Genomic DNA, 13649 nt, shown 5'->3' with positions numbered 1-13649 from the left:
TCTGGTCAGAGTCATCTTCCCCAGACACTTGTCGGGGCCTGGGGGGAGCTGGGCCTGCCGGGCTTCTCACGCAGCACAGCTATAAGGGCTCACTGCTGGCACGGTGATTCCCACACGGGTTGGAAACATTATGTGTTGCAGTGCTGGGTTGAGTGCCTGTCCCAAGCAGCTCTGTGCTTGTCCTGGCTCAGCCTGTGTGTCAGGCATGCCAAGAAACTGTAGTGAGAGATGAACTTGAGTCTTGAGACTTCGCATCACTTGGGGGGACAAGGAGCAGAAGGTGACAAAAGTACTTGTACACACAAGGGAAGCATTTCTCTTGGCTGTATTTGGGACATGGAGGAGCCAAAAGTCCATGGAAGGATGAAGCTGGGGGATATCCAACCTTCTCCACAGCTACCCCAGTACAGGCCTTTGGGCACTGAGAGGGAGATGCTGCAGGCAAGAACCAGGAGGCCTCTTCCTGCCAAGTATTCAATGTGCCCCACGCTTCAGGGGCAAATGGCGTCTTGTTGTGCACCTTCTGCTGTCATTCTTTGAGCACTTACACTAGCCTGTTCCAGGACTGCCGTGGGAAAGGGAGGCCATTCTCCCTTGCTCCTTGCGGTTGTTCCTGAGTTCTCTCTTTCCTCTGGCCAGTGAAAGTGTTTGTGCAGCCCCAGCATGAACTGGGCTGGGGAACTGCTCTAGGGTAAGACAAATTTGGCAGAAAGCAGTTTCACGTTGGCTGGTGTCTTGATCCAGTACGTGCTGCAGCCACGTGGGTGCTTGCACCGGCACAAAGGCTGAGAGAGCAGAGAGCAAGGAGGCACCTCCTCTCTCAGCAGCATGGCCAAGCTTTCCCGGCTCGGAGAAGGATTGAGTAAGGTTTTGTACGAGTGCCCAGCCCACTGGGTGCTTCTTGGAGGTACACCTGGCATCCAGCCAGGGCGGCCTTTCACCATCTCTCCCCTGCAGCAGCTCCTACAGTGCTGACATTAGTGGTGCCAAAACCTCCATGCCCCTGCACCCCTTGGGGCTGAACATCCTGCCTGGCTGCACATTTCCTGATGGCAGAGAGGCAGAAAGTTTCAGGGATTGGAATAGCCTGTGCTTTGCCTGTACTCCTCCAAAACCCCGCAGTGCCCGCAGCGGCCTCGGGCTGGCAGCTGGAATTGGGCAGAGCTCCAGCCCCGCTTGGTTGCTGCCTGCCATTAGGAATAACTGTCGGCAAAGTCCCTGAGGGAGCCAAGCCCTCAGTGAGGCATGAGAGCAGCAGGCTTCTCCCAGAAGAGTGACAGCAGACATGTGACCCTGGATCTCCTCACCCCTTCTTGGGCAGAGGAGGATCTTTTCTCAGCCCTCCAGGACCCTTCTCAGGGCTTGATGTCACCCTGCCCAGCAGTGCCCCTGTGCCACCCCTTCAGAGGCTCAGGAAGGAGGTGAAGGAGCCTCACCTGGCCCTGCATGAAGCAGTGCTGCTTCTTGTCTCATGCTCCTCCTGGAGTTCTCACCCTAGAGGTGAAAGAAATTCAGCAAAAAACACTTTGCCGTGTTTGCCAAGCCCAGGTTAGCTTTCTCAGCATTGGGAAGCATCTGTAGCTGGCATGTTTTGGTGTTGGTGGAGTTGGGAGCTGAGCAACAGCATGTCACTGGCAGCAGCAGCTGCCAGCGTCAGAAGCACAGGCGAGCAAACCACAGCCACATTTGCTGCTGCGAGGGGCCCTTCCTATCCCCTTTGCAGCCAGAGGCGCTGCTGCATCCCTGGGAGACCCAGTTTGTGTGGCAGCTTGGGGGTGGCACTGCTGTCCTCCCACACTTTTTCAAGCTCTCTGGGGCTGATGCTGGGCCCTGTTCAGAGTCCCTGTCTCCAGGTTGTTTTGGGCCCTACCGCTGCAGGTGGTGGGAGTTGCCTGTGCCAGGCACCCGGGCTGGACTCGGCGCTCGAGTTTTTTGCTTTGCTTCGGTGGCTCTTGGTTACAAGAGCGGGTTGGCCTGAAGAGAAAGGGTTTGGGCTCAGTGCCTGCCATGGGGCTGGCTTTGCCAAAGCTGAGGGCAGGGCAAGACCACTTTGCTCTCTGGGGTCCCTTGCAGTTTGTGGCTATGACTCCGTGTTTGTGGCCACTTGTTACTCTGAGCCTTTCTAGAACACAAACACCCTGCAGAGCTGCCAGTGTGCTCCCTCCAAATGAGCACTTCCATTGGAGGTGCCTCCTGCCCCCGGCTGTGCCCAGCAGAACTCTGGGGTCTGTGCTTGGTACCCAGGTGAGGGCAGGGCAGGCCATTCCCAAGGGCATGGGGAACTCCTGAGGAAGAGGCAGGCTTAGTGGAGCTGGGCTAGACCAAGATGCTGTCGGGCTCAGCTTTGTGTCCTCAGATGGGAGCAGGGCCATGGGATGGGGTGTGAATCAGTGCACCGGGAGCTGCTGCAGGCTGCCAGCACCTGGAGGTGGGCAGGATCCGTGTGGCTGGGCCTGCTCTCCCACAGCAAACCGCTGCAGACCCGTGAGCGCTACTGGGTTCAGGGCGAGGGAGGCTTCTCTGCTTTCACCGCCTCCACCGACCTCAAGCAGGACCGTTTTCAGCTGGTTGTTCCAGCTCTCCTCTATCGAAGCCATGAACACCCGAGGGCGAAACCGGAGAGTGAAACTGAGACCAGCCCTTGGGCCAGCAGCTCCCAAACCCTGTAAGGGAACTAGCTGGCTCTGCCTGGGAGGGCGAGTCTAAGGGGGCAGCGGCGACAGCCCTGCCCTCTCCCTGGGGCAGGCGGAGCAGAGGTGTCCTGTTTCCAGGGCAGGTCCCGCTGGCGCTGTCTGTAAACTGGTGGGGAGATGAATATGCAAGGTGCAGTCCTGCTGGTTAAGCTCCCAGCTGGTGGGTGGAGGGGGAGGTACTCTCCTCTTGCCAGGGAGCTCTGCTCTCATCTGTCATGGGAGACTGTCCCGAGCCTGCTCCTGCTTCTCCCCTTTCTTCCTTCTTAGGGCGTTACTTGCTCCTGTTCCCGCCTCTTACATGGGGCACTGTTTGACTGAAATAGCTGCCGCCTCAAGCCGTGGGGCGGGCTGCCCCAGTTGACCCTGGAGGCTCGATTTTGCAGATTGGGGCCTCCCCATGTCCTCGCCCTTGGCTTTGCCTCTGGGTGTTGTTAGCGCCGGCGGCTCCTCTGGGCCAGTGTTTCTGTAGTGGGAGCCATGAGCATGACAATTGCTTTCCAGGTTTTTAATGAGTGCCACATACGGAAGACCCCTGGTTGTATCTTGGGAGCTCTGACAAGCCCATGCTTTTGGCAGTAAGCGTAACAGCTGTGATGAGGTAGGTTTCCTCACCGAGTGCTGCGTGGGGCTTCCCGTTAACACTGCAGTGAAGGTCGTGTCAGGGCACGGGCCCTGGGAGGGCCTGGCGCTGGGGCAGAGAGTGGATCCTGATGCTGTTGGGCCTTTTCCACCCGCTCCTCCCACCATGCTTGCTCTCTCCTCTCTTTAGGCCACTAGTTCCTTGCCAGAGAGTTTGACCACAGAGAGTCGCCAAGATAGCTGGGCCAGGAAGAAAACGTCGCACCCCTGACCCAGACTCCATTACCGACCCCGGCGGGCCGTTTGTGTCCTCCAAACGGCTGAAAATGTCCAGCAGCACCAATGCCCCTGGCCAGAGGAGAGTGTCTCGGGGCTTGGAAGATGCCACCAACAAGAAGAAGCAGAAGGATCGAGCCAACCAGGAGAGCAAGGAAGGTGAGAGCCCCTCGGCAGTGCTGCGTCAAGCAGGCCTGTGGTTTCTCGGCCTTGCAGGGTGGGAGCCTCGCAGCCATCTGCTGCAGGATAAGCAGATTTAACTAATCGCTTCCTGCAGCTGATGGTAACCCGTGTGATGTGGGATCCTCTTCGTCACAGTGTCCTCCCTGGACCTGTAACCTTCTTCCTTCGGGCGCTACTTAGCCCCAGTTATGTGAGGAAGGTCAGACCTGTGGCTTTGTTAGCTTAAGCCTGGAGTTGGCCTCAGTGGTTGTTTCTAGACTCTGCTTTTGGATGAGGCTGAGCTGCCCCGATCCAGAGGTAGTGGGACTGAAGCCTGTGGGTGCTCTTGCAGCTGGAGGCGCTGCTGCTTCCCTATCGGTTTGCTGAGGCCAGATGCTGCGAGACAGCAACTGGGTGCTGACAGCGTCTGCCAAGTGCAGGGCCTGTGGGTGGGGCTGCTGTTTTAACTTCTGTGTCAGGGCAAGGTGTGGCTCAAGTAGAATAGTTGCTGTGGAGTAATTCCCTCTGTAACTGCTGTGTATATGATGACAAAAATGATGCTTCAGGTGCAGGCTCCAGTGTGGGGCAGGGAATGCCTGCAGGCAGGATGCAAGCAAGAGTTCCCGCGGCCATGGAAAATTGCTCGATTTCTGTGCCTGCTCCATTATGACTGTTGTAACCTCAAAATCACAGGGTGTTTTATAGGTCAAGGTAAATGAGCTCTTGCTGAGATCTGTGCCGGCTGCTGTCCCCAGTGCAAAACGCCATGGTGTAGAGTGCGCAGTGTTGTGCCTTCTCTCACATGGGAGGTGTGCTGTTTCTCTGGTAAGGCCTGACCTTCCGCACCTCCTGACCCAGGAGGCTCTTGCCTTCCCAGGGGCTGTGGTGCAGCCATGCTGACTCTGTCCCCTCTGTGCAGGGGTGGCAAGGGGACGGAGCAAGTTGTAGATCCTCCAGGCAGTGCCGCTGCAGAGCTTCTCACACTGCCAGTCCCACCGGCACCTTAGCACCATTGACTGTGGTGGTTAGCAGAGGTTTTGTATGGGTTTGTAGCACATCAAGGGAGGCAGCGGCAGCCTCTGAGCACTCCAGGGTGGAGACCACAGCTCACGTTGCTGCTGTTGCTCTGAGCCCCTTGCCTGGCAGAGCTCACTGCCCTGTGGGGGTGGAACAGGGCCTGAGACACTTCTGGCTGTTGGAGGTAATCCTGCGGGGAGCAGGGATTAGGTGTCAGGTCAGTTTGGTTCCCCAGCCTGATCTGGAAGGAGGTTTCGGCTGTGGACATTGGCAGCTTGTGCAGGAATGAGAATGCTAAAGTGCAGCTGGGCTGTGTGGTTCTCTCATTACAGCAGAATTGGTTTGAGCACAACCAAACATCAAGTCCTCCCTGTCAGATCAAGGCAGGACTCCTCTGTATGGCTGGAGGCTGAAGGCCTGGGGTACTGAGCAGGGGCGCACAGACCAGGTACCACAAGCTTGACACTGAGACGTGCCTCGAAGCAGCACTGTCTGTGCAGTGCAGTGATGTTGTGTTGCTTCTACTGTGGTGCTGGTTAGACTGAGATATGGTGGTGTGGCCCAGAGCAGCTGTGCTGGGGGCTGACTTGCTGTGGTGCAGCAGGGCTACTGGGAAGGAAGAGGTGTGAGGAAGCAGAGGAGGGAAATGAGCAGCACATGCAGGATGAAAGGCCTGGACAGAGGTTCAGGGGATAAGGAGGTGACATGCGAGATTTTGGGCATTGGCATGCCGGCCCATGCTCTGATGTGACAAAATGACAGACCTGCCTGCGCTCTGCTTCTCTGCCCACCAGTGTCTCGCCCTGAGCTCGAGCAGGCTGAGACTGCCCAGGAGAAGGACTCAGAGGAGGGTAAGTTAAGGTGTGTGCCGGCTGTTAGTGCATGGCCACAGAGTGCCCTTGCCAAGGGATCTGAAGCTCTCACCTTGTCATTGTCCCATGGTCTAGCATTGAGCAGAACTAACCTGAGTGCTCCTTGCCACAGTGTTTGTCTTAAGAGGATGCGGCATTCCCAGGGCAGAGAAGGATGCACATGGCAGAGAAGGGCTGTCTGCAAGGAAGAGGCTCTGAGCACGTGACAGGCTACTTCTGACTCGGTGTCATGGTGCCACTGAGCACAGTCCTGGGATGTCTTGCTGCCCGCATCTGTCCTGCTTGTTTCTGAGCAGGGAACTGTGCTGGGGTGGGAAAATCCCAACCCATGTCACTCAGCAAGTGCTGCTGGCCGGTTTCTGCTTTGGTCCAGGCCTGCTTTGAGGGGAGGTGGAGTAGGATACCCTTATACCACAGAGGGCAGAATGAACCTGCCTGAAATTAAGGTGATTGAAATCACCTTTTTGCCTTGAAGACTTCAGAACACCACAGGGCCAGACCTGGAGCCTGGCAGGCACCTGACGGGGGTTCTGCCTGCAGCAGAGTGACACTGCCACACCATTTTCTCCCTGGGTGTGGCCTTCTTGCCCGGCTGGCCAGCCCACCCCTGTTTCAGCCATGGTAACAGTGCTTACCTGGCAGGAGTACAGTGCACTTTGGTGATTGCAGCTGAGCTGGTCGGTTTGCATATGCAAAGAGGAAGTGGCAATTTCTGGTTGTGGGCAGAGTCCACTTGAATCCCCCAGAGTAATTCTGTGGCTTCCTTGTTCCCTGGGGAAAGCAGCAATTGCTCTGTAGTTGGCAGGAGCCACCCCTTCTTCCCAGCCGCTGCTGCACGTGACAGGGCCGAGAGCAGCGCTGCCTTTCTGATCTCTCTAGTTCTCACCGGGATTCACCTGCCCTGCCGTAACATGTGCTCTTCTTTGTGGCCTGTCTGATGAAAGCAGGTTGTGAGCATCCTGTTTGATTGATATGATCTGTGCTCTCTGCATTGACCTCCTTAAACCGAGCGTGTATTCAGGCTCTCATTCCCCAGCCAAGGAGTGGGCACTGCAGGCTTATGCCCCAGCGAGTGGGTGACACTTCCCTCCCTCTTCCTAGAACTGCTGCTGGACTGGAAGCAGAATGCTGATGAGATCATTGTCAAGCTGAACTTGGGCAGTGGAGCTCTGAAGGTGGAGGATGTGGATGCTGCTTTCACTGACACAGACTGTGTGGTCAAACTACCAGGTATGGGGAGCAGAGGGACTGCTGCAGGCATTTCTTCAGCAGGGCTTGGTGCAGCTAGAAGTGGGGCTGATCCAGGCAGGCATAAAACCTTTCCTTCAGAGGCAGTGCCCTGCTGTCAGCTGGTATAGCTTCAGCCAGCAGGCAGGGCTGATATGAGAGCAGTGTAAAAGAAGAAGGGTGTAGAGCTGAGGAAGAAGGCAGGAGCTGGTCTCCGCACCAAGTGGGCAAGCCCAAACTGCTGCACTGATGCATGTCCCCTGCTTGCTGGGATGACTGAGTCGGCCCTGGGTATCCCCTGGAAAAGCGACTATGCCCCTGAGGGCAGGGAGGCCCAGGGCCTTCCCTCTGGGAAGGAGGCCAGCCAGATGTACAAAACAAATCCAGGGAAGCTGGCATTACCCTGAAGGCTCCTGGGGTATGGTGGCAGCCTGCCTGCAGCCTCCTTGGCTCTGGATGAGTGCTGCCTTGATCCTTGGGGCAGGTGAAGGGGGGCTGTGGGTTAGGTGACAGCTGCCTGGAGCGCTGCCTGAGGTGTCGGTCCCCCTCTGCTTGCAGATGGGCGCCAGTGGAGCTGTCAGTTCTATGAGGAGATTGAGAGCTCCTGCAGCAAGGTCCAGTGCAAGAAGGGCAACTTTCTACAGCTTGTGCTTCAGAAGAAGATCCCACTGCATACCTGGTCTTCGCTTCTGGTGAGGAGGGAAGGATCTGCTGTTTGAGGGAGCTTATGGAGCCCAGGGGAGCTGGGGTGACGGTTTCACTCCCTGCTCTTGAGCTGCTCAGGGAGCAATGTGGGGCACATCCTGTATCCATGTGCTTCCTGAGGGCAGTGAGCCAGCTGCCTCTGTCCCAGGGAGGGGGGCATCATCACACCCCTGTTACTGTTTGCCACATAAGCTCCAGGTTCTGGAGCAGAGCCCTAGCACATTCAGAGAAGGGGGAGTGAGGGTGAGGGGCTGGCAAAGAGCGTGAGAGGTGCTGCTGCCTGGATACCTTCCCACTGTGCTGCACTGCTTTTCACAGAAGAGAAGGAAAGATGGATCCAAAGAGCTGGCCAAAGGGGCCACATGCTGGGAGAATGGAAAGGAGAAGGCTGCTTCTGCAGAGCTGGCCCCTGAAGAGCTGAGGGCTGAAGGCACAGAGCCACCGAGGTCCCGTCGGGAGCCCTCCAACCCTAAGCGTGCTCCGGGAAGAAGTGAGGCCCTGGGAGGGAAGAGCCCAGCCAGCCCAGGGACACAGAGCGGCCCCAGCGCCAAGCGGGCAGTATACCTCAAAGTAGCTCCTACTGAAGAGGAGCCAAATGCCAGAGTCACTGGCAGCGTGGAGCCCAGCAAAGGGCACAGCGGGAGGGCAGGCAGCCGCCGCAATGGCAGAACCAGCCAGGTTGACGGGCCTACAGCCCTCACGGACCTCACACCGCCACTGGAGAAGGTACCTAGGACTCGGCCAAACAGGGCACCCCTGCTTCCTCAGCCCCCACGCAGAGGATGCTGTTTGCCCAGGGACACATCGTTGCCGATGAGATGGGCTCCGGGGTTCCGTGGGTGGTGCTGAGAGCTGGCATGGGCCTGGCTGTGGTGGAGGAGAGGGTGACATGAGGACCTGCAGTCGCTGGGCTGAGCATGTGCTCTGGTGCTAACAAGGCTGAGCTGAGCATGGGATATGTGGGGGAAGTGGGTGGCATGGGATGGGGCTGTGCCTGCCTGGCTGGCAGGAGTCACAGCAGGTGAGCCACAGCAGCTTGGGGGTGACAGTGTCTGTTTTTCACCGTGTCCCTCTGTCTTAAAAGGCTGTGGTTTTGGCCAAGGAGACTGTTCCTGTGGAGATGCCACCTCTCACTGCTACCACAGAGGTGTTCCCCCACCGTGTTGCCACCTGTGTGGAGAAGAGGGTCCTGCAGCCAGGCAGCCCTGCTGAGGTCTTGCGGGGCCGGGACTGCACACCTGTCCTGGGAGAGAGCTCTAAGGCTGTCCCAGTGGCCACCCCTCCCCTGGGCAGAGACAGTGAGAAGAGGGACTGGTCCAAGGATGACGTGGCGCTGGAAGCAGCGGCTGATGGTAAGTGGCTGGAGCCCAGGGATCGGCCTGGTCGGGAAAGTCCATCTGCTCAGGACCTCTACTGGGTCAGCCTGCAGTGCTTCCTCAGCATGCAAAGAAGGTAATGTCTCTCTCCATGGCTTTCCTCGCTCAGAGCCAGAGCCTTTTGTGAGCCTGACCTTTGTCAAGAATGACTCATATGAGAAGGGCAACGACCTAGTGGTGGTGCACGTCTACGTGAAGGAGATCCACAAGGAGACATCCAAGGTGTTGTTCCGGGAGCAAGACTTCACGCTGGTGTTCCAGACAAGGTACAGGCATGCCTCAGGACAGTGCCAGACTGCTGTGTAGCTCCTGACTGTGGCCAGGCTACTTGTTTGTTCACTTCTTCTCACTCCTTCCCAATGTCTTTGTAGTGACACAAACTTCCTTCGTCTCCATCCTGGCTGTGGGCCCCACACAGTGTTCCGGTGGCAGGTGAAGCTCAGGTATGGCTCCCATCCTTCTAGCCTACAACAGGGCAAAGGAGCTGAGAGTGCAGAGCTGGAGCAGAAGCCAGTCCTGACTGGCGGGTCTGTGGAAGGAATGCTCATTTCTACACCTGAGAGTCTCCCTTACACCATGCTACAGTAATGCCCTAAGCCCAGGCTGCCTTGGCTCTGTGTGGTGGCTTGCAGGGGAGGAAATCCCAGTGCCTCCTTGCTTGCATTTCCCCCTCAGCCTGTTCCAGAGCTCCTGGGGACAGAGCCAGACCAGCCTGTGTGCACTTTGGGTGGGATGTCCAGTGGGAGGGAGCATGTGGAGCCAAGTGGAATGGATCTGCCAGGAAAGGGGCCCTCTGTGTGCTTAGTGTGGCCAGGCTCAAAGGTTTCCGCCCTGGTCTTCCAGGGCCACCTCACGATCAGTGCTAGCCAGGTCCCTACTGCCTGGAGGCCATGGCCCTGCCTTGCAGAGGCTTTGGCACGTCTGAGGCTGCTGGGGGGTCTGGGGCACCCCTGACTTGCTGTGTGTCTTGCAGGAACCTTATTGAGCCAGACCAGTGCACGTACAACTTCACGGTGTCTCGCATCGATGTCTGCCTGAAGAAACGCCAGAGCCAGCGCTGGGGAGGGCTGGAGGCTCCAGCCACACGAGGTCTGCACCCTGCCTTCTTGTCTTGCCTGCCTGCTGCACCCCAGCAGGGCATGGGCCCTTCTCACCACTGGCATCAGCTGGGTGGTGCCAGATCCTCTGGCACAGGGTTGTGGGGAAGGAGAAGAGGTTGAGTGGGTGCAGGCAGGAGGGGTGTAGGGCAGTGCAAGCCAAGCTCTAGAGGAAGGGCACTGCTGTTCCTCTTGCTCATGGAGAAGAGGGGTAGGAGAGAGCCTGTGTGTGAGCTTGGACTGAGCAGCTTAGCCCTGCCGTGGTGCTGCTAACCACAGGCCCACCCTTCCCCCTTTTTAAGGTGCAGTGGGTGGTGCAAAGGTTGCCATGCCTACAGGCCCTACCCCTCTGGATAAGAACCCCCCGGGAAGTAACCAGCACCCCCTGTCCAGCAAGGAGGAGGCCCGAGCCAGCGACAAAGAGAAGCCGCGTGTGGAAGATGGGGGTCTGGATGGTGTAGCAGCTCGTACAGCACCAGAGCATGTGGCAGTGAAGCAAGAGCCACACATTCCCTCGGTGAGTAGGGCTGCACCCACTGGGTTTGACCTGGGCAGGGGGAGAGGGGGGCCCGCCTGTGCTTCTCATGGGTCCCCACCTCCTTGGTGTTGCTTTGGGGACTGGCAAGCTGTTCATGGAGGAGGAGGCAGTGCTCCTCAGTCACAGCTGGCATGACTGGGGGCAGCAGTTGGTCTGTCTATCCCAGTCCTGGTGGGTGGTGGTGTGATGGCTCCAGCACAGCCACATTTGAGGGGTGCTATGGGCTTTTGGTTTCCCCTGGTGTTCCCAGAGAGACCCCCTTGAGTGCAGCATCCTCACATTTGCCTTTGCTTTGGCAGCCCAAACCAACATGCATGGTGCCACCAATGACACACAGCCCCGTGAGCACTGAGAGTGTGGAGGATGATGAGGATGAGGATGAGAAGAAGAAGGTGTGCCTGCCTGGCTTCACGGGGCTGGTGAACCTTGGCAACACCTGCTTCATGAACAGCGTCATCCAGTCCCTGTCAAACACCCGGGAGCTGCGTGACTACTTCCATGGTGAGCCCACGCCAGGAGCCCAGCAGAGCCCTGCTGCTCTGATGGTGCCGCCAGCAACCACCTTTGCTCTCCTGTATCTCTTACAGATAGGTCCTTTGAGTCGGAAATCAACTACAACAACCCGCTGGGGACAGGGGGACGCCTGGCCATTGGCTTTGCCATGCTGCTGCGAGCGCTGTGGAAGGGCACACACCATGCCTTCCAGCCCTCTAAACTAAAGGTAGGGCCGCAGGCACCAGCGCTACGCAGGAGCTGCTGTGGGTCCCCAGCACTCCTTTGTGGGCACCTGGATGCCCTGCTAGTGCTGCTGAGGGCTAGGTGGGTGTGTGCAGCCAGGCTTTGTGCGTGGGACAGGCAGTGCTGCCCAGGAGGCTGCTGACCAGCCCTGACTACTGTGCTCCCCCCCAGGCAATTGTGGCCAGCAAGGCCAGCCAGTTCACTGGCTATGCCCAGCATGATGCTCAGGAGTTCATGGCCTTCCTGCTTGATGGCCTGCATGAGGACCTCAACCGCATCCAGAACAAGCCCTATACAGAAACTGTTGACTCAGATGGGAGGCCCGATGAGGTGAGGATGTCCGTCCTCAAAGCTACTGGGAGAGCAGCCCTGGCTTGGGTGGTTTAGCGTAGTGCTAAGCCCTCTCTCCCTGCAGGTGGTAGCTGAGGAAGCCTGGCAGCGACACAAGATGAGGAACGACTCTTTCATTGTGGACCTTTTTCAGGGCCAGTACAAATCCAAGCTGGTGTGCCCAGTGTGTTCCAAGGTAGGGCAGCCCTTGGAGGCTTTGTCCCTGTCCTGGCTGTACAGCAGCAAGCTCCTGAACCTCAGAGAGCACAGGTCACAGGGCAAGGCTGGATCTCAGGTCCACTGGGGCTGCTGCCCCACTGATCTCAGCCACAAGCATTTCTTGCAACTGAGTGTGCTCTCACATCTGCAGGTGTCCATCACCTTTGATCCCTTCCTGTACCTCCCCGTGCCCCTCCCACAGAAGCAGAAGGTGCTGACTGTCTACTACTTTGCAAAGGAGCCGCACAAGAAACCAATTAAGGTAAAGGACACCACCTACTCTGGGGCAGGAGCCTGAGAGGGTTCCTGGAGGTGCCCCAGGCAGCTGGTCGTGTGCCAACAGGCTGAGCTTTGTGTTAAGGACCTGTACTCTTTGGTGTGGTCTGACTGATGTGGTGCTTTCTTGCTGGCAGTTCCTTGTGAGTATCATCAAGGAGAACTCCAGTGCCATGGAGGTACTTGACTCAGTGGCCCACAGTGTGCGTGTGAAACCAGAGAACCTGCGTCTGGCAGAGGTGAGAGTGCTCAAGCTGGGGAGCAAGCTGTGGGCTGCTCTTGTGGGTGCCCTGGATCCCACAGCTCCACAGGGAATATGGCCACTGACAGTTGCTTGCCCATATCCAACATGTCCATGGGATGGATTTTGTCTGTGGGTGGCAGTGTCTTGCACAGGGTACCGTGCAGGCAGAGCCCTGCTGGGAGGGCCACCGCAGTAGGGCAAAGGATGTCCATCCTCCCCTGGCAGGGTGGTGAGCTGAGCACAGCATCTCTGTGGTGCTGCTGTCCCCACAGCTCACTGTGGCTTTCTCAGGAGAGGAAGCGTGGGGCAGCCCTCACATGGCTCTGCTCCACTGCTTTCCTGGCAGGTGATCAAGAATCGCTTCCACCGTATGTTCCTGCCGTCCAACTCACTGGACACGGTCACCCCCACGGACTTGCTGCTCTGCTTCGAGGTGCTGTCCCCAGAGCTGGCCAAGGAGCGGGTGGTGGAGTTGCAGGTCCAGCAGGTAAGAGGGGATATTGGGACTGCTGGAAGTCATGCAGAGAGCCTGAGCCTGCAAATGGGCCTGAGCAGGAGGGGGAGAGCTGCATGCAAGGATGACTAGCTGCATCGAGCCATGGATGCCCACCAAGGCTGCCTGGTCCTGCTCGGGTGCCCTTCCCTGCCCAATGGGTCCTTTCTCCTACAGCGTCCGCAGGTGCCCAGTGGCCCAGTCGCCAAGTGTGCTGCCTGCCAGAAGAAGCAGCTGCCTGAGGATGAGAAGCTCAGGCGCTGCACGAGGTGCTATCGAGTCGGTTACTGCAATGTGTGAGTTGGCTTGGTGTTTGGCAGGGAGGGAGGGTCCCCTGCCTTGAAGAGCTGGATGGGAGAGTTCAGTCCACTGGGAGGAGGTGGGATGGGCCTGGCCTTTGGGAGGTCAGTCTGGCTCATGGCGCTCCCCGCATCCCCAACACATCCCCCTGGCCCTGCCATGCTCCTGCCCAGGGTGGTCGCAGATACTGGGTTCATCTGGGGCTGTATGTGTTACAGGGCATGTCAGAAAACACACTGGCCGGACCACAAGGCTTTGTGCCGCCCCGAGAACATCGGTTTCCCCTTCCTCATCAGCGTGCCAGAGTCCCGCCTCACCTATGCCCGACTGGCCCAGCTGCTGGAGGGCTACGCAAGGTGAGGGTCCAGGGAAGGAGGGTGCTTCTGCCCTGGAGCTGAGCTCAGCCCTGTGCCTGTCTGGCTCTGACTGCCACCTTCTTGCCCAGGTACTCGGTCAGCGTGTTCCAGCCTCCATTCCAGCTGGGCCGGATGTCACCAGAACAGGGGT

The 13649-nt window shown here is 58.1% G+C and overlaps 2 protein-coding genes across 2 annotated transcripts in view; both read left to right on the top strand.

The window, feature by feature from the left end:
• The window catches only part of LOC104293087 (laminin subunit beta-2-like), a 13372-nt gene extending 10703 nt beyond the window's left edge, over positions 1-2669 (top strand). The window contains exon 18 of the mRNA XM_009892549.1: positions 2468-2669. Within this exon, the coding sequence (XP_009890851.1) occupies positions 2468-2669 (202 nt within the window). The remainder of the gene's footprint in view (positions 1-2467) is intronic.
• A 929-nt stretch (positions 2670-3598) lies between these two features.
• Positions 3599-13649, top strand: part of USP19 (ubiquitin specific peptidase 19) — a 15217-nt gene continuing 5166 nt past the window's right edge. Inside the window, exons 1-20 of the mRNA XM_009892548.1 lie at positions 3599-3707; positions 5522-5578; positions 6701-6829; positions 7385-7518; positions 7850-8257; positions 8616-8883; positions 9017-9173; positions 9279-9350; positions 9881-9996; positions 10307-10521; positions 10842-11043; positions 11130-11263; positions 11452-11610; positions 11696-11806; positions 11981-12091; positions 12243-12344; positions 12696-12836; positions 13020-13138; positions 13361-13498; positions 13588-13608. Coding sequence (XP_009890850.1) covers positions 3599-3707; positions 5522-5578; positions 6701-6829; positions 7385-7518; positions 7850-8257; positions 8616-8883; positions 9017-9173; positions 9279-9350; positions 9881-9996; positions 10307-10521; positions 10842-11043; positions 11130-11263; positions 11452-11610; positions 11696-11806; positions 11981-12091; positions 12243-12344; positions 12696-12836; positions 13020-13138; positions 13361-13498; positions 13588-13608 — 2903 coding nt within the window. The remainder of the gene's footprint in view (positions 3708-5521; positions 5579-6700; positions 6830-7384; positions 7519-7849; positions 8258-8615; positions 8884-9016; positions 9174-9278; positions 9351-9880; positions 9997-10306; positions 10522-10841; positions 11044-11129; positions 11264-11451; positions 11611-11695; positions 11807-11980; positions 12092-12242; positions 12345-12695; positions 12837-13019; positions 13139-13360; positions 13499-13587; positions 13609-13649) is intronic.

This window comes from Charadrius vociferus, unplaced genomic scaffold, assembly GCF_000708025.1.
Source record: "Charadrius vociferus isolate BGI_N301 unplaced genomic scaffold, ASM70802v2 scaffold119, whole genome shotgun sequence".
NCBI lineage: Eukaryota > Metazoa > Chordata > Aves > Charadriiformes > Charadriidae > Charadrius > Charadrius vociferus.
The sequence above is the reverse complement of the archived record's forward strand: the minus strand, read 5'-3'. Positions and strand labels throughout refer to the sequence as shown.